Source organism: Oncorhynchus masou, chromosome 9 (assembly GCF_036934945.1).
Source record: "Oncorhynchus masou masou isolate Uvic2021 chromosome 9, UVic_Omas_1.1, whole genome shotgun sequence".
Lineage (NCBI taxonomy): Eukaryota > Metazoa > Chordata > Actinopteri > Salmoniformes > Salmonidae > Oncorhynchus > Oncorhynchus masou.
In genome coordinates this window covers 87,092,499-87,111,372 of record NC_088220.1, presented here as the reverse complement: position 1 = coordinate 87,111,372, position 18,874 = coordinate 87,092,499, and the positions used below count along the sequence as shown (strand labels likewise).

The 18,874-nt window shown below is 45.4% G+C and overlaps 1 protein-coding gene across 2 annotated transcripts in view; it reads left to right on the top strand.

The window, feature by feature from the left end:
• hnrnpul1 (heterogeneous nuclear ribonucleoprotein U-like 1) overlaps nucleotides 1–18,461 on the top strand; it is a 45,780-nt gene extending 27,319 nt beyond the window's left edge. The window contains exons 9-15 of one of the 2 annotated variants that reach the window (XM_064975361.1): nucleotides 3,404–3,526; nucleotides 3,735–3,863; nucleotides 5,446–5,614; nucleotides 9,299–9,556; nucleotides 9,761–9,912; nucleotides 15,592–15,762; nucleotides 17,030–18,461. In XM_064975361.1, coding sequence (XP_064831433.1) covers nucleotides 3,404–3,526; nucleotides 3,735–3,863; nucleotides 5,446–5,614; nucleotides 9,299–9,556; nucleotides 9,761–9,912; nucleotides 15,592–15,762; nucleotides 17,030–17,182 — 1,155 coding nt within the window. In that variant the 3' untranslated portion in view covers nucleotides 17,183–18,461. Of the gene's footprint in view, nucleotides 1–3,403; nucleotides 3,527–3,734; nucleotides 3,864–5,445; nucleotides 5,615–9,298; nucleotides 9,584–9,760; nucleotides 9,913–15,591; nucleotides 15,763–17,029 lie in introns of both variants that reach the window. The other variant, XM_064975360.1, reaches the window with a different exon arrangement.
• Nucleotides 18,462–18,874: the final 413 nt, after the last annotated feature.

Below are 18,874 nucleotides of genomic sequence, written 5' to 3'. Positions count from 1 at the left end.
AAATGTTCATAAATGACCAGCATGGTCGAATAATAATAAGGCAGAACAGTTGAAACTGGAGCAGCAGCACGGCCAGCTGGACTGGGGACAGCAAGGAGTCATCATGTCAGGTAGTCCTGGGGCATGGTCCTAGGGCTCAGGTCCTCCGAGAGAGAGAAGGAGAGAATTAGAGAACGCACACTTAGATTCACACAGGACACTGAATTGGACAGGAGAAGTACTCCAGATATAACAAACTGACCCTAGCCCCCCGAACAACTCCGTTTTTGAATCCCGAACAACTCAGATGCTTACGAAAAGGGTCTTCGATTCATCGTTTTTTTTTCTTCTTCTCTTATGTTCCTGACTTGCTGTGGTGAGATATCTACACTATCTCTCCCATGAACTATGGGCCATGGCACAAGCTAATTACTTAGTCTTATTACGAGTTTCGTGTGATGTGTGTGTGTATATATAATATACTGTATATACACATATCAAGTATTACTGCCCTCTACATTCTCAGAGCATGAGTAGAACAGCTGGCAGATATATTCACCGTCATTTTCAACCTCTCCCGGTCTGTAATCGCCACGTCTCGAGCTGACCACCGTCCTTCCTGTTCCCAAGAACTCTGAGGCGACCTGCCAGAATGACTACCACCCTGTAGCACATCTCATCTGTAGTCATGAAGTGCTTTTTAAAAGGCTGGTTAGGGCACACATCAACTCCCATCATCCCAGACACCCTAGAGCAGGGATCATCAACACATCAGCTGCGGGCCGATTCTTTTCTTCAGCGGATGGATGGACGGGGGACCGAAAACAATAATTACAAATCTTCTTTCCATTTGATCACCAGTCTCTCTATTATGCGGGAATGGGAATGGGAATACTTGGGAACAGATCTCCATAATTAAAATCACAATGAAAATTCAACAATAAATTATTATTTGTATATATATATATATATTTTTATATATATATATTTTTTCAGAAATCTTGGGGGCCAAATGGAACCACCTGCGAGTCAAATTCGGGCCGCAAGCTGGGGAATCCTGCCCTAGAGCCACTCCAATTTGCATACCGCCCTAACAGATTCCATAGACGACGTCATCTCATTTGCATATCACTTTAACAGATCCATAGACCACGTCATCTCATTTGCATATCACTCTAACAGATCCATAGACCACGTCATCTCATTTGCATATCACTCTAACAGATCCATAGACCACGTCATCTCATTTGCATTCCGCACTGCCCTCACCTACCGAGATAAGAGGAACACAATGCTGTTCATTGACTACAACTCAGCGTTCAACACCGTAGTCCCCCCCCGCCTGAGCTCGCCTCCAAGCTAAGGACCCTGGGACTGAACACCTCCCTCTGCAACTGGATCCTGGACATCCTGATGGGCCGACCCCAGGTAGTAAGGGGAGGCAACATCACCTCCGTCACGCTGATCCTCAACACGGGGGCCCCACAAGGGAGTGTGCTTAGTCCCCTCAAGTACTCCCTGTTCACCCACGACTGTGTGGCCACGCACTACTCCAACACCATCATCACGTTTGCTGGTAATAGGCCTGATCACCGGCAACGATGAGCAGAGAAGGTCAGTGAGACAGCCAATAGGGAGAAGGTCAGTGAGACAGCCAATAGGGAGAAGGTCAGTGAGACAGCCAATAGGGAGAAGGTCAGTGAGACAGCCAATAGGGAGAAGGTCAGTGACCTGGCAATGTGGTGCCGGAACAACAGCCTCTCCCTCAACGACAGTAAGACCAAGGAGCTGATCGTGGACTACAGGAAACGAGGGGGGAGCACGCCCCCGTCCATATCGACGGGGCTGCAGTGGAGCGGGTCGAGAGCTTCAAGTTCCTCTGTTGTCGAAATCACTAAGGACTTAAAATGGTCCACACACGCACAGCACCTCTTTCCCTCAAGAGGTTAAAAAGATTTGGCATGGGTCCTCAATTCTTCAAAAAGTACAACTTTATTGTCTCGATACTTAGGTCCCGATATGACTGGTATTACGATTCTCTATGTTTTGCGTTGGGCCAGTAATCGAAAGATTGCTTGTTCGAATCCCCGAGCTGACGAAATGAAAAATCTGATGTGCCCTTGAGCAAGGCACTCTGGATCTGCTGAATTTAAAACATTAAAAAAATTTATTTATTTAACTAGGCAAGTCAGTTAAAGAATTATTATATAAGAATTATTATTTACAATGACGGCCTAGGAACAGTGGGTTAACTGCCTTGTTCAAGGGGCAGAACGACAGATTTGTACCATGTCAGCTTGGGGGATTTCGATCTTGCAACCTTTCGGTGACTAGTCCAACGCTCCAACCACGAGGCTACCTGCCTCCTCTACACTCTAACCACTAGACTACCCTGCCTCCTCTACACTCTAACCACTAGGCTCCCCTGCCACCTCTACGCTCTAACCACTAGGCTACCTGCCTCCTCTACACTCTAACCACTAGGCTACCTGCCTCCTCTACACTCTAACCACTAGGCTACCCTGCCGCCCCTACACTCTAACCACTAGGCTACCTGCCTCCTCTACACTCTAACCACTAGGCTACCTGCCGCCTCTACACTCTAACCACTAGGCTACCTGCCTCCTCTACACTCTAACCACTAGGCTACCTGCCGCCTCTACACTCTAACCACTAGGCTACCTGCCTCCTCTACACTCTAACCACTAGGCTACCTGCCGCCTCTACACTCTAACCACTAGGCTACTCTAACCACTAGGCTACCTGCCTCCTCTACACTCTAACCACTAGGCTACCCTGCCGCCTCTACACTCTAACCACTAGGCTACTCTGCCACCTCTACACTCTAACCACTAGGCTACCCTGCCTCCTCTACACTCTAACCACTAGGCTACCCTGCCGCCTCTACACTCTAACCACTAGGCTACCTGCCGCCTCTACACTCTAACCACTAGGCTACCCTGCCTCCTCTACACTCTAACCACTAGGCTACCCTGCCGCCCCATAATGGCTCAAATTTAAAAACAAAAATGTATATGTATATGTCTGCTGCAATGAGACAATGAGTTTTGATCAGTTATGTAAATAAAAGTGCTTAGAACATGTTGTTCACTGTTTTAAAAACAAGATGGAGAACCAACTACAGGAGGAACAATACCAGAGTTTTGTCTCAGGGACAGCCAACTAAAAAATTATTATTTGTAAATATTTTTTTACAAACTAGCGCTCGCCGATGCTGTATAGTGAATCAACAATTGGAGTCAAAGCATCAATATAATATCCCAAAAATGTCCAAAAAATAATATGCTACGTGACGTTATCGACCCCTCCAACACTACGGGCGTTATTTACTATGAGCCGGGGCTGAAAAGTACTAGCCTCGGGCTAACGGGCTATCTTCATTTTCATCCCTGTCTCTGTCTAGATCCTCATGATGGTGGGTCTGCCAGCCTGTGGCAAGACCACCTGGGCCTCAAAACATACTGAGGGTCACCCTGAGAAGAAATACAACACCCTGGGAACCAACGCCATCATGGAGAAGATGAAGGTAAGCCTTCATGACCCTGATAACCTGTCATAACCTTCAGCTCTCTGAGGTCACAGGTGGGATTCAACTGATTCAGTAGTTCACAATCCTCAATTTAGTCAGCTAGAAGCTGAATGAGGTGTGTTACTGCCAGGCTTGAGTGTGTTATCTAGTTATCTAAAAATAGACCCCCCCCCCCCCCGTATAAGAGCTATGTCCTTCCTACCAGGTGATGGGTCTGCGTCGTCAGAAGAACTACGCCGGTCGTTGGGACGTTCTGATCCAACAGGCCACTCAGTGTCTCAACCGCCTTATCCAGATCGCCGCACGCAAGAGACGCAACTACATCCTGGACCAGGTACGGTACCCTACCGCTTCCTCTTGACTGCTTTCTGCTTCCTGTGTGTGTGTAATACGGCTCTGCTGACCTCTGATCTCTCTAATGAACTATTTATTTATCTTGCAGGTCATGTTGATGATAGAGTAGAAGAAACTATGGTTGTTGACCATCTTGTTGCCATTTATACCATCTTTTGTATTTTATAAAGGAAAACTGTTTATTAGGTCCTTCATGTAATCTTCCATCCGTCTCAGTATTATTCTGCTACAACCCTTATGTTGTTCTTTTACAGTATTTTACTGTATTATTACTACAGTATTTTACTGTATTATTATTATTATTACTACAGTATTTTACTGTATTATTATTATTATTACAGTATTTTACTGTATTATTACTACAGTATTTTACTGTATTATTATTATTACTACAGTATTTTACTGTATTATTATTATTACAGTATTTTACTGTATTATTACTACAGTATTTTACTGTATTATTACTACAGTATTTTACTGTATTATTATTATTACAGTATTTTACTGTATTATTATTATTATTATTATTATTACAGTATTTTACTCTATAATTATTATTATTGCAGTATTTTGTGTTTTTATGCATTTGTAGTCCTGTTGACTTTGTAAAGATGTTTACAAACAGTAGAACTCTGCCTGGTGAGTAAAGACAAACAACTTCTGTTGCTATGGTAACTATAACGAGACAGACCGACTGTTGATAGCCTTAATGATAAAACAGCTAGACTGTGTTTTCTGTTGTTAAATGAATTAACACCCCTGAAGGTAAGTGAAAAAGGTGAGGAGACTAACCATTTTGAAGTTTCCAGAGCGATGTCGTTGCTGCGGTTACTAACGGTAAGTCAGTCTAACAGAGGTATCTGCCCGGAAACCGTGAGTAGCAACAGGTAGGTTGTATCTGTGTGTGTGTGTGTCTACGGGACAGGAGGACGCCGTGACAACCAGGTAGGCACAGGTAAGTCAAGGGGACCCTGGCAGGTGTAGATTCACTTTTCCACTAGTGTCAGTCAATCATTGTTCACATACATTGGGAATCAACCAGATAACTGAATCATGGGAAGGTCTGTTTGAGGACATAAAGTTAACACCTCAACTCGTTTCGTAGTCGTTTCAGAACCACTTGTAGATGAGAATTTAAGAGTTAAATATCCGCATTCATGATCAACGGTATCGTCCACACGCCACACTTTTACCCAAATGTCAAGAAATGTTACCTTTAAAGATACAGGGCACCTTATAACAACCAGGCTCGTTGTTTAAAGGGTCCCCTTCACTCTGTGACAGTAGCAGGATCTTGAAGACGACGTGAAGAGGTGCAGTCTGGGAAGGTAGGTCTGTGGCTTGGGGAGAGAGAGTGAAATACCACCCGCTAGTTAACCACCCAAAGGAGTAAAAACCTAAAAACCAACCAGCGTAAAACAGCTCTCTACCTTCATTATTTCAGGGTTCCCTGCTTCCCTGCCAGAGGAAAACAAAGCCTGCCCATAACACAACAAGTAAACAACAACAAGTAAACAATAACAAACAGCCTTCTACCTCTTTCCTTGTGTCACCATTGCTAGACAAATGTATATGGATCAGCCCAGAGACGAAAAATGCGTCCTTTTGAGGGGTTTCAGCGCAAGGCTATTGTAATATGTCCCACGGAGGAGGACTTTAAAGAGCGAACGTTAAGACAAACTGATGAACAGGGGAAGGATGTGCCAGATCAGGCTGTGTTAGAAATGAAAGGTAGGAACAACCATGTGGAAACAAAAACCAACCAACCAACCAATAAAACAAAAAAACAACAGATCTACTTTACTTTTTTCTATGTTTTTGTCTCTAAAATCAAATCTTGGAAGATGCTCTCCCAACCCCTGCCCCCCCCATCCCAACCCCTGCCCCCCATCCCAACCCCTGCCCCCCCTATCCCAACCCCTGCCTCCTTCCCTGCTCCCCAACCCCTGCCCCCCATCCCAACCCCCTGCCCCCCAACCCCTGCCTCCTTCCCTGCCCCCCCATGCTTCCAGCCTCCGGACAGATTTTAGATGCAGTACCCTTTGAGCCTCCTGACCCTCTATGTTTCCCCTCTATGTTTCCCCTCTATGTTTCCCCTCTATGTTGTCCCTCTATGTTGTCCCTCTATGTTTCCCCTCTGTTGTCCCTCTATGTTGTCCCTCTATGTTGCCCCTCTATGTTTCCCCTCTATGTTTCCCCTCTGTTGCCCCTCTATGTTTCCCCTCTATGTTGCCCCTCTGTTTCCCCTCTATGTTGCCCCTCTGTTTCCCCTCTATGTTGGCCCTCTGTTTCCCCTCTATGTTGCCCATCTATGTTTCCCCTCTATGTTGGCCCTCTGTTTCCCCTCTATGTTTCCCCTCTATGTTGCCCCTCTGTTTCCCCTCTATGTTGGCCCTCTGTTTCCCATCTATGTTGCCCATCTATGTTTCCCATCTATGTTGCCCCTCTATGTTTCCCCTCTATGTTTCCCCTCTGTTTCCCCTCTATGTTGCCCCTCTATGTTTCCCCTCTATGTTCCCTTCTGTTTCCCCTCTGTTGCCCCTCTATGTTTCCCCTCTATGTTGCCCCTCTGTTTCCCCTCTATGTTGCCCCTCTGTTTCCCCTCTATGTTGGCCCTCTGTTTCCCCTCTATGTTGCCCATCTATGTTTCCCCTCTATGTTGGCCCTCTGTTTCCCCTCTATGTTTCCCCTCTATGTTGCCCCTCTGTTTCCCCCTCTATGTTGGCCCTCTGTTTCCCATCTATGTTGCCCATCTATGTTGCCCATCTATGTTGCCCCTCTATCTTGGCCCTCTGTTTCCCCTCTATGTTGCCCCTCTATGTTGGCCCTCTGTTTCGCCTCTGTTGCCCATCTATGTTGCCCATCTATGTTGCCCCTCTATGTTTCCCCTCTATGTTGCCCATCTATGTTGCCCATCTATGTTGCCCCTCTATGTTGGCCCTCTATGTTTCCCCTCTATGTTGGCCCTCTATGTTGGCCCTCTATGTTTCCCCTCTATGTTTCCCCTCTATGTTTCCCCTCTATGTTTCCCCTCTATGTTTCCCCTCTATGTTTCCCCTCTATGTTTCCCCTCTATGTTTCCCCTCTATGTTTCCCCTCTATGTTTCCCCTGCCAACCTGCTGACCTGTCGCACTGCAAACTGAGGATGTGCTCTAAATTGAACTAACTTACTGTCAAAAAGTAGTGGCCACTCAGTCTGCAAGGGCTGTTGACAAGCTTATTGGCTGTTGGTGAGCTGACTCATGTTCAGGTCAGCAGTTATGTGTCAGTTATGTGTCAGTACTTTTTGAAAGCTGTTTTAAGAGCAGTGTTACGGCAGCACTTGGTTTGCAGTGGCGCTTCCTCCTCCCCTCCCCCGCTCCTCTGTGTTTGCTTGAACAAATGTTTCCTGCAGGTTCTCTGGAGGTTGAATTTGTTCTGACTGCAGTAGCCAAACAGCCAGCCCATAGAACCCTCCTACACTCAGTCTATAGAACCCCTCCTACACTCAGTCTGCAGAACCCCTCCTACCCTCAGTCTGCAGAACCCCTCCTACCCTCAGTCTACAGAACCCCTCCTACCCTCAGTCTACAGAACCCTCCTACCCTCAGTCTGCAGAACCCCTCCTACCCTCAGTCTGCAGAACCCTCCTACCCTCAGTCTGCAGAACCCTCCTACCCTTAGTCTATAGAACCCCTCCTACCCTCAGTCTGCAGAACCCTCCTACCCTTAGTCTACAGAACGCTCCTACCCTCAGTCTGCAGAACCCTCCTACCCTTAGTCTATAGAACCCCTCCTACCCTCAGTCTGCAGAACCCTCCTACCCTTAGTCTACAGAACGCTCCTACCCTCAGTCTGCAGAACCCTCCTACCCTTAGTCTACAGAACCCCTCCTACCCTCAGTCTGCAGAACCCTCCTACCCTCAGTCTGCAGAACCCTCCTACCCTTAGTCTACAGAACCCTCCTACCCTTAGTCTACAGAACCCCTCCTACCCTCAGCCTTCACAGTCTACCCTCAGCCCACCCTCAGCCTTCACAGCATACAATCAGTCTTCCCCCACCTACCCTCAGCTTACAGTCTACCCTCAGCCTTCACATCATACCCTCAGCCTTCACAGTCTACCCTCAGCCTTCACAGTCTACCCTCAGCCTTCACAGTCTACCCGCAGCCTACCCTCAGCCTTCACAGTCTACCCTCAGCCTACCCTCAGCCTTCACAGTCTACCCTCAGCCTACCCTCAGCCTTCACAGTCTACCCTCAGTCTACCCTCAGCCTTCACAGTCTACCCTCAGCCTTCACAGCGTACCCTCAGCCTTCACAGTCTACCCTCAGCCTTCACAGTCTACCCGCAGCCTTCACAGTCTACCCGCAGCCTACCCTCAGCCTTCACAGTCTACCCTCAGCCTACCCTCAGCCTTCACAGTCTACCCTCAGCCTACCCTCAGCCTTCACAGTCTACCCTCAGCCTACCCTCAGCCTTCACAGTCTACCCTCAGCCTTCACAGTCTACCCTCAGCCTTCACAGTCTACCCTCAGCCTTCACAGTCTACCCTCAGTCTTCACAGTCTACCCTCAGCCTACCCTCAGCCTTCACAGTCTACCCGCAGCCTTCACAGTCTACCCTCAGCCTACCCTCAGCCTTCACAGTCTACCCTCAGCCTTCACAGTCTACCCTCAGCCTACCCTCAGCCTTCACAGTCTACCCTCAGCCTTCACAGTCTACCCTCAGCCTTCACAGTCTACCCTCAGCCTTCACAGCGTACCCTCAGCCTTCACAGTCTACCCTCAGCCTTCACAGTCTACCCGCAGCCTTCACAGTCTACCCGCAGCCTACCCTCAGCCTTCACAGTCTACCCTCAGCCTACCCTCAGCCTTCACAGTCTACCCTCAGCCTACCCTCAGCCTTCACAGTCTACCCTCAGCCTACCCTCAGCCTTCACAGTCTACCCTCAGCCTTCACAGTCTACCCTCAGCCTTCACAGTCTACCCTCAGCCTTCACAGTCTACCCTCAGTCTTCACAGTCTACCCTCAGCCTACCCTCAGCCTTCACAGTCTACCCGCAGCCTTCACAGTCTACCCTCAGCCTACCCTCAGCCTTCACAGTCTACCCTCAGCCTTCACAGTCTACCCTCAGCCTACCCTCAGCCTTCACAGTCTACCCTCAGCCTTCACAGTCTACCCTCAGCCTTCACAGTCTACCCTCAGCCTCCCTCCTTCCATCTCCTCCCAGTTCTTTCTCTTTTCTATGATTCCCCTCATCATTATGTGATAATAATTTATCTTTTCATTTTGTCTCCCGGTGGTGTTGGCTGATCTGGCCTTCGCTACAACCTCTCCTCTCTCTCTTTCTCTCTCTCTATCCTGTCATCCTGGACCGGTCCGTCTCCTCCATCTGTCTCTCTCGGGGGTCATCTCTCCATCCTGGCTTCCAGCCAACTTCCTGCTCCCTGAGCCCAGCGACTTCCTGGAAGAGGTGATTTTTGTGGAGCTGCAGCGGGAAGAGGCTTTCAATCTGGTGAAGGAATACAACGAGGAGGGACGCAAGGCCGGCCCACCCCCCGACAAACGCCATGACAACCGTCCGGGAGGGTTCCGTGGCAACGGCGGAGGCTACCAGCGCTATGACGACCGTGGCGGTCCTCGCGGCGGCGAAGGATACCAGAGCAGAGACGCGGGCGGATACAGAAGGGGTAAGGAGGGAACAGACTCCTCCCTAGGTCAGTCACTCACACTTCTCTCCTGAAGTGTGCATTCGTACACTCTCCCTCAGGGGTTGTTTAAGAGGGAGGGACTGATTTAGGGTGGTTGTTGCTTACACCAATCCACTGCCCTTCACCGTGTCTGGGCTAGGCCCTGCTCTAAGAGATGTCCCTGTATGCCTCCCTCTGTTTCAGGCAACAACCGTGGCGGCTACACTGGCAACCGCTGGGGTGGGAACGGTAACTACCGTGAGGGGGGGTCGGCTCCGAGGGGAGGGTACAACCGTAATCAACAGTCAGGAGGCTACAACCGCCCGGCGCCCTACAGCAAAGTGGGATACAACCAGGTAACCATGGATACACCTGCTGTCTGTCTGTCTGCACATTAATGGAGAGGATATGAGTTTTACCTGAGCAGGAAAAACTCTGTGTCATAGCCCATCAACTAGAGGTTTTCCTGGTCAGGTGAAATAGTGAGGAAAAACTCCTGACACTAACAATGTGCTATGAATCAGGGTACGACATAAATTATAGCCCGCTTGTAACGATGGTCCTCCTCTTCTGATGAGGGAGAAGGAAGGATCGGACCAATATGCAGTGTGGTAAGTGTCCATGTCAATTTATTCGAACTGAACACACGAAACAAAACAACAAAGTGAATGAAAGAAACGAAACAGTCCTGCCTGTCAAATGAAACAACACACTAAAACAGAAAACAACTACCCACAAATCATAGTGGAAAAACAGGCTGCCTAAGTATGGTTCTCAATCAGAGACAACGATTGACAGCTGTCCCTGATTGGGAACCATACCAGGCCAAACACAGAAATACAAAACCTAGAATACAAAAACACCCCAACTCACGCCCTGACCAAACTAAAACAGAGACATAAAAAATGAAACTAAGGTCAGGACGTGACACCGCTGGGCCGGCTCAGTGGCTTCACCAGCGCATTTTGGCAAATCCAGTTCAACATTTACCTGCTCAGTCTACCGATATGAAAACCATTGAAGACTACGTGTCAGAAAAGTCATGCTATTTGTAATTGAGCAATATGATTGGCCATTCATTCAACTACAGCTCATGGCGAGTCGCAACTTCTCGAGCAGTATGGGAGTTGATGCCGCCACACAGCGGTGCAGTCCAGAGGGAAAAAGAAGCGCCCATCAATCTATTCGCTGAGCTGTTGATAGTCTGCTAAAAGAAAGCTACAAAAATACACCTAGCATTCGTCTTAGCTAGACTACTGTAGACTACAGATGTGTATATATTTTGAAAAGTACTTCTCTTAAAGGGGCAATGTCCCATTTTGAGATTTAACTCCTTTAGAAACACGTGAATGACTGTATTAGTAAACTACCCCAGGACCCTACTGTATTAGTAAACTACCCCAGGACCCTACTGTATTAATAAACTACCCCAGGACCCTACTGTATTAATAAACTACCCCAGGACCCTACTGTATTAGTAAACTACCCCAGGACCCTACTGTATTAATAAACTACCCCAGGACCCTACTGTATTAATAAACTACCCCAGGACCCTACTGTATTAATAAACTACCCCAGGACCCTACTGTATTAATAAACTACCCCAGGACCCTACTGTATTAGTAAACTACCCCAGGACCCTACTGTATTAGTAAACTACCCCAGGGCCCTACTGTATTAATAAACTACCCCAGGACCCTACTGTATTAGTAAACTACCCCAGGACCCTACTGTATTAATAAACTACCCCAGGACCCTACTGTATTAATAAACTACCCCAGGACCCTACTGTATTAATAAACTACCCCAGGGCCCTACTGTATTAATAAACTACCCCAGGACTCTACTGTATTAGTAAACTACCCCAGGACCCTACTGTATTAATAAACTACCCCAGGACCCTACTGTATTAATAAACTACCCCAGGACCCTACTGTATTAATAAACTACCCCAGGGCCCTACTGTATTAGTAAACTACCCCAGGACCCTACTGTATTAATAAACTACCCCAGGACCCTACTGTATTAGTAAACTACCCCAGCACCCTACTGTATTAATAAACTACCCCAGGACCCTACTGTATTAATAAACTACCCCAGGACCCTACTGTATTAATAAACTACCCCAGGGCCCTACTGTATTAATAAACTACCCCAGGACCCTACTGTATTAATAAACTACCCCAGGACCCTACTGTATTAGTAAACTACCCCAGGACCCTACTGTATTAATAAACTACCCCAGGGCCCTACTGTATTAGTAAACTACCCCAGCACCCTACTGTATTAATAAACTACCCCAGCACCCTACTGTATTAATAAACTACCCCAGGACCCTACTGTATTAATAAACTACCCCAGGACCCTACTGTATTAGTAAACTACCCCAGGACCCTACTGTATTAATAAACTACCCCAGGACCCTACTGTATTAATAAACTACCCCAGGACCCTACTGTATTAGTAAACTACCCCAGCACCCTACTGTATTAATAAACTACCCCAGGACCCTACTGTATTAATAAACTACCCCAGGACCCTACTGTATTGGTAAACTACCCCAGGGCCCTACTGTATTAGTAAACTACCCCAGGACCCTACTGTATTAATAAACTACCCCAGGACCCTACTGTATTAATAAACTACCCCAGGACCCTACTGTATTAATAAACTACCCCAGGACCCTACTGTATTAATAAACTACCCCAGGACCCTACTGTATTAATAAACTACCCCAGGACCCTACTGTATTAATAAACTACCCCAGGACCCTACCCCAGGACCCTACTGTATTAATAAACTACCCCAGGACCCTACTGTATTAGTAAACTACCCCAGGACCCTACTGTATTAATAAACTACCCCAGGACCCTACTGTATTAATAAACTACCCCAGGACCCTACTGTATTAATAAACTACCCCAGGACCCTACTGTATTAATAAACTACCCCAGGACCCTACTGTATTAATAAACTACCCCAGGACCCTACTGTATTAATAAACTACCCCAGGACCCTACTGTATTAGTAAACTACCCCAGGACCCTACTGTATTAAAACTACCCCAGGACCCTACTGTATTAGTAAACTACCCCAGGACTCTACTGTATTAATAAACTACCCCAGGACCCTACTGTATTAATAAACTACCCCTGGACCCTACTGTATTAATAAACTACCCCAGGACCCTACTGTATTAATAAACCCAGGACCCTACTGTATTAGTAAACTACCCCAGGACCCTACTGTATTAATAAACTACCCCAGGACCCTACTGTATTGGTAAACTACCCCAGGACCCTACTGTATTGGTAAACTACCCCAGGACCCTACTGTATTAATAAACTACCCCAGGACCCTACTGTATTAATAAACTACCCCAGGACCCTACTGTATTAATAAACTACCCCAGGACCCTACTGTATTAATAAACTACCCCAGGACCCTACTGTATTAATAAACTACCCCAGGACCCTACTGTATTAATAAACTACCCCAGGACCCTACTGTATTAATAAACTACCCCAGGACCCTACTGTATTAATAAACTACCCCAGGACCCTACTGTATTAATAAACTACCCCAGGACCCTACTGTATTAGTAAACTACCCCAGGACCCTACTGTATTAATAAACTACCCCAGGACCCTACTGTATTAATAAACTACCCCAGGACCCTACTGTATTAATAAACTACCCCAGGGCCCTACTGTATTAATAAACTACCCCAGGACCCTACTGTATTAATAAACTACCCCAGGACCCTACTGTATTAGTGAACTACCCCAGGACCCTACTGTATTGGTAAACTACCCCAGGACCCTACTGTATTGGTAAACTACCCCAGGACCCTACTGTATTAGTAAACTACCCCAGGGCCCTACTGTATTAATAAACTACCCCAGGACCCTACTGTATTAATAAACTACCCCAGGACCCTACTGTATTAGTAAACTACCCCAGCACCCTACTGTATTAATAGACTACCCCAGGACCCTACTGTATTAATAAACTACCCCAGGACCCTACTGTATTAATAAACTACCCCAGGACCCTACTGTATTAATAAACTACCCCAGGACCCTACTGTATTAATAAACTACCCCAGGACCCTACTGTATTAGTAAACTACCCCAGGACCCTACTGTATTAATAAACTACCCCAGGACCCTACTGTATTAATAAACTACCCCAGGACCCTACTGTATTAATAAACTACCCCAGGACCCTACTGTATTAATAAACTACCCCAGGACCCTACTGTATTAATAAACTACCCCAGGACCCTACTGTATTAATAAACTACCCCAGGACCCTACTGTATTAGTAAACTACCCCAGGACCCTACTGTATTGGTAAACTACCCCAGGACCCTACTGTATTAGTAAACTACCCCAGGACTCTACTGTATTAATAAACTACCCCAGGACCCTACTGTATTAATAAACTACCCCTGGACCCTACTGTATTAATAAACTACCCCAGGACCCTACTGTATTAGTAAACTACCCCAGGACCCTACTGTATTAATAAACTACCCCAGGACCCTACTGTATTGGTAAACTACCCCAGGACCCTACTGTATTGGTAAACTACCCCAGGACCCTACTGTATTAATAAACTACCCCAGGACCCTACTGTATTAATAAACTACCCCAGGACCCTACTGTATTAATAAACTACCCCAGGACCCTACTGTATTAATAAACTACCCCAGGACCCTACTGTATTAATAAACTACCCCAGGACCCTACTGTATTGGTAAACAACCCCAGGACCCTACTGTATTAATAAACTACCCCAGGACCCTACTGTATTAATAAACTACCCCAGGACCCTACTGCATTAATAAACTACCCCAGGACCCTACTGTATTAGTAAACTACCCCAGGACCCTACTGTATTAATAAACTACCCCAGGACCCTACTGTATTAATAAACTACCCCAGGACCCTACTGTATTAATAAACTACCCCAGGGCCCTACTGTATTAATAAACTACCCCAGGACCCTACTGTATTAATAAACTACCCCAGGACCCTACTGTATTAGTGAACTACCCCAGGACCCTTCTGTATTGGTAAACTACCCCAGGACCCTACTGTATTGGTAAACTACCCCAGGACCCTACTGTATTAGTAAACTACCCCAGGGCCCTACTGTATTAATAAACTACCCCAGGACCCTACTGTATTAATAAACTACCCCAGGACCCTACTGTATTAGTAAACTACCCCAGCACCCTACTGTATTAATAGACTACCCCAGGACCCTACTGTATTAATAAACTACCCCAGGACCCTACTGTATTAGTAAACTACCCCAGGACTCTACTGTATTAATAAACTACCCCAGGACCCTACTGTATTAGTAAACTACCCCAGGACCCTACTGTATTAATAAACTACCCCAGGACCCTACTGTATTAATAAACTACCCCAGGACCCTACTGTATTAGTAAACTACCCCAGGACCCTACTGTATTGGTAAACTACCCCAGGACCCTACTGTATTAGTAAACTACCCCAGGGCCCTACTGTATTAATAAACTACCCCAGGACCCTACTGTATTAATAAACTACCCCAGGACCCTACTGTATTAGTAAACTACCCCAGCACCCTACTGTATTAATAGACTACCCCAGGACCCTACTGTATTAATAAACTACCCCAGGACCCTACTGTATTAGTAAACTACCCCAGGACTCTACTGTATTAATAAACTACCCCAGGACCCTACTGTATTAGTAAACTACCCCAGGACCCTACTGTATTAATAAACTACCCCAGGACCCTACTGTATTAATAAACTACCCCAGGACCCTACTGTATTAGTAAACTACCCCAGGACCCTACTGTATTAATAAACTACCCCAGGACCCTACTGTATTAATAAACTACCCCAGGACCCTACTGTATTACCCTAATGTACCCCATGGGTGGGCCAGTATATTTTTGGTTAACGTTGAATAGTTTAAAAGTAGTAATGGAGTCTGTTTTCGTTATCCGACATGCTTTTTTTCTCTCTCCTCCAGAGTTACAACCCCAGCAGCTATAATCAAGGCAACTACCAACAGGGTTACAACTACGGCAGCTACAGTCAGTACCCAGGATACAGCCAAACTCAGAGTTACAGCGAGTCTACGCCAGCTGCTGCAGGACAGACCTACAGCCAACAGCAGAACTACAACCAGCAGTACCAGCAGGTAGTTACCATAGCAACCAGCATTTAGTTACCATAACAACCAGCGGCACCCGCGGTAGTTACCATAGCAACCAGCCGTATCCGGTGGTAGTTGCCATAGCAACCGGCAGTACCAGCAGGTAGTTACCATAGTAGCAACAACGGTAGTATGCCAGGATTCAGGTGAACTCTGGTAACCCTGCTACAGCTAACCTCCAGTATCAGCCTGAAGTTATTGGTTAGGGTATTTAATAATTTTAGAAACTTCAGCTGGATAGGGTATTTAATCACTGAGAGATAGGGTATTTAATCACTGAGAGATAGGGTATTTAATCACCGAGAGATAGGGTATTTAATCACTGAGAGAGGGTATTTCATCTCCGAGAGATAGGGTATTTAATCACCGAGAGATAGGGTATTTAATCACCGAGAGATAGGGCATTTAATCACCGAGCGATAGGGTATTTAATCACTGCGAGATAGGGTATTTAATCACTGAGAGAGGGTATTTAATCTCCGAGAGATAGGGTATTTAATCACCGAGAGATAGGGTATTTAATCACTGAGAGATAGGGTATTTAATCACTGAGAGATAGGGTATTTAATCACTGAGAGATAGGGTATTTAATCACCGAGAGATAGGGTATTTAATCACTGAGAGAGGGTATTTCATCTCCGAGAGATAGGGTATTTAATCACCGAGAGATAGGGTATTTAATCACCGAGAGATAGGGCATTTAATCACCGAGCGATAGGGTATTTAATCACTGAGAGATAGGGTATTTAATCACTGAGAGAGGGTATTTAATCTCCGAGAGATAGGGTATTTAATCACCGAGAGATAGGGTATTTAATCACTGAGAGATAGGGTATTTAATCACTGAGAGATAGGGTATTTAATCACCGAGAGATAGGGTATTTAATCACCGAGAGATAGGGTATTTAATCACTGAGAGATAGGGTATTTAATCACTGAGAGATAGGGTATTTAATCACTGAGAGATAGGGTATTTAATCACCGAGAGATAGGGCATTTAATCACTGAGAGAGGGCATTTAATCACTGAGAGATAGGGTATTTAATCACTGAGAGATAGGGTATTTAATCACTGAGAGATAGGGTATTTAATCACTGAGAGAGGGTATTTAATCACTGAGAGATAGGGTATTTAATCACTGAGAGAGGGTATTTAATCACTGAGAGATAGGGTATTTAATCACTGAGAGGTAGGACATTTAATCACTGAGAGATAGGGTATTTAATCACTGTATTGCCTCTCTCTCTCGCAGTATGCCCAGCAGTGGCAGCAGTACTACCAGAACCAGTCTCAGTGGAACCAGTACTACGGCCAGTATGGGAACTATGCCGGCCAGGGGCAGGGTCAACAAGGTCAGGGTTCACAGGGGCAGGGAGGTCAGGGGGCATCAGGTTCATCCCAGTAACCTCTGACCTCTAACCTTTACAGCAGGAGTCAACGAAAGGCGGTTTATGCCCCAAAATAAAATTAATTGTTCCCACCAAAAAATGTTTGGTTTTTTTATTTGAGGCGGGGGTTATTTTTGGTCCAAAAAGATTAATATCACCAGGAATTCTGCTAAAAATTTGTTTAATTTAGGAAATTTGTTCACCAAGTATTCCCAGAAAGAAGAAAAAAAGAGACGTGATCATGGCTCAATGTAGGCGAGGTATGACATGATTTTTATTTTCCATTACAATCTCATTTTGGGTCTTACTTGTGGTCAATTTGCAGTGTACTAGTTGTAATCATTATGTTCCGACCCCCCGAACATCTACACTGACAAAATGTATGTTACCGTGGCTGAAACATGCCCACACACACACACACACACACACACACACACACACACACACACACACACACACACACACACACACACACACACACACACACACACACTCTCAAACACACACTCTCTCAAACACACACACACCACATCACTGTCCTGTTGTGTGTGGTCCCCCCCCTCTGCTGTCTTTACATCCTGCTCGAAACACTTTATTCACAACAGTCTTAAGTTGGAGGTTGGTAATGTTGTCGTTTTAGTCATCAATATTTACATGATGTAAAAGAGGATCAGATGAGGTTTCAAGGTGTTGATAGTATTTTATGATCTGCGGTGTGTCCACTGGTTTGTCCACTAACAGCAGAATGTTTGTCTACTAGTTAGTCCACTAGTTAGTCCACTGGTTTGTCCACTAACAGCAGAATTTTAGTCCACTGGTTTGTCCACTAGTTTGTCCACTAACCGCAGAATGTTAGTCCACTAGTTAGTCCACTAGTTAGTCCACTAACCACAGAATGTTAGTCCACTAGTTAGTCCACTAGTTAGTCCACTAGTTAGTCCACTAACCACAGAATGTTAGTCCACTAGTTAGTCCACTAGTTAGTCCACTAGTTAGTCCACTAGTTTGGCCACTCAGTTGTTTTGTTTATAGCAACAACCCTTTGTTTTTATTGTTGTAAAAAAAAAAATGTTTAATGTTAAAATGTTTGACTTTGTGTTGAATCCTGTCAGAATGTGTTTTTTATTGGACGACAACAATAATATGATAACAATGCAACAGATGAATGAACCCTATACGATGTCTATTTCATTACTGAAGTTTAAACTAATTAGTTTCACATTCACATGTTTAAATACTGTGTCTCTGTCCGGTAAGTGGTAACATAACACAATAAAATAATTCATTCATAAACTATGAAGTAGTTTTATGTATTATTTGTAGATCAGTAGGTCAACATAATTAGTTTCACATTCACATGTTTAAATACTGTGTCTCTGTCCGGTAAGTGGTAACATAACACAATAAAATAATTCATTCATAAACTATGAAGTAGTTTTATGTATTATTTGTAAATCAGTAGGTCAACATAATTAATAAAACGGTGTTCCTCACTACGAGTCCATGTGTGTAGTCACGAATCACTCGTATAACGTTTCATAAAACCACCAAGATACTTTTTTTAATAGTAATCGTAATAAAAACACACAAATAGTCCGGTCCATAGATAGTCTTGGGTATCCAGCCGTCGTAATCTCACATCGGCAGGTACTGTGCCTCCCAAATGCTTCCCTATTCCATGGGATATGTCTAGAATATTCCTATTCCGT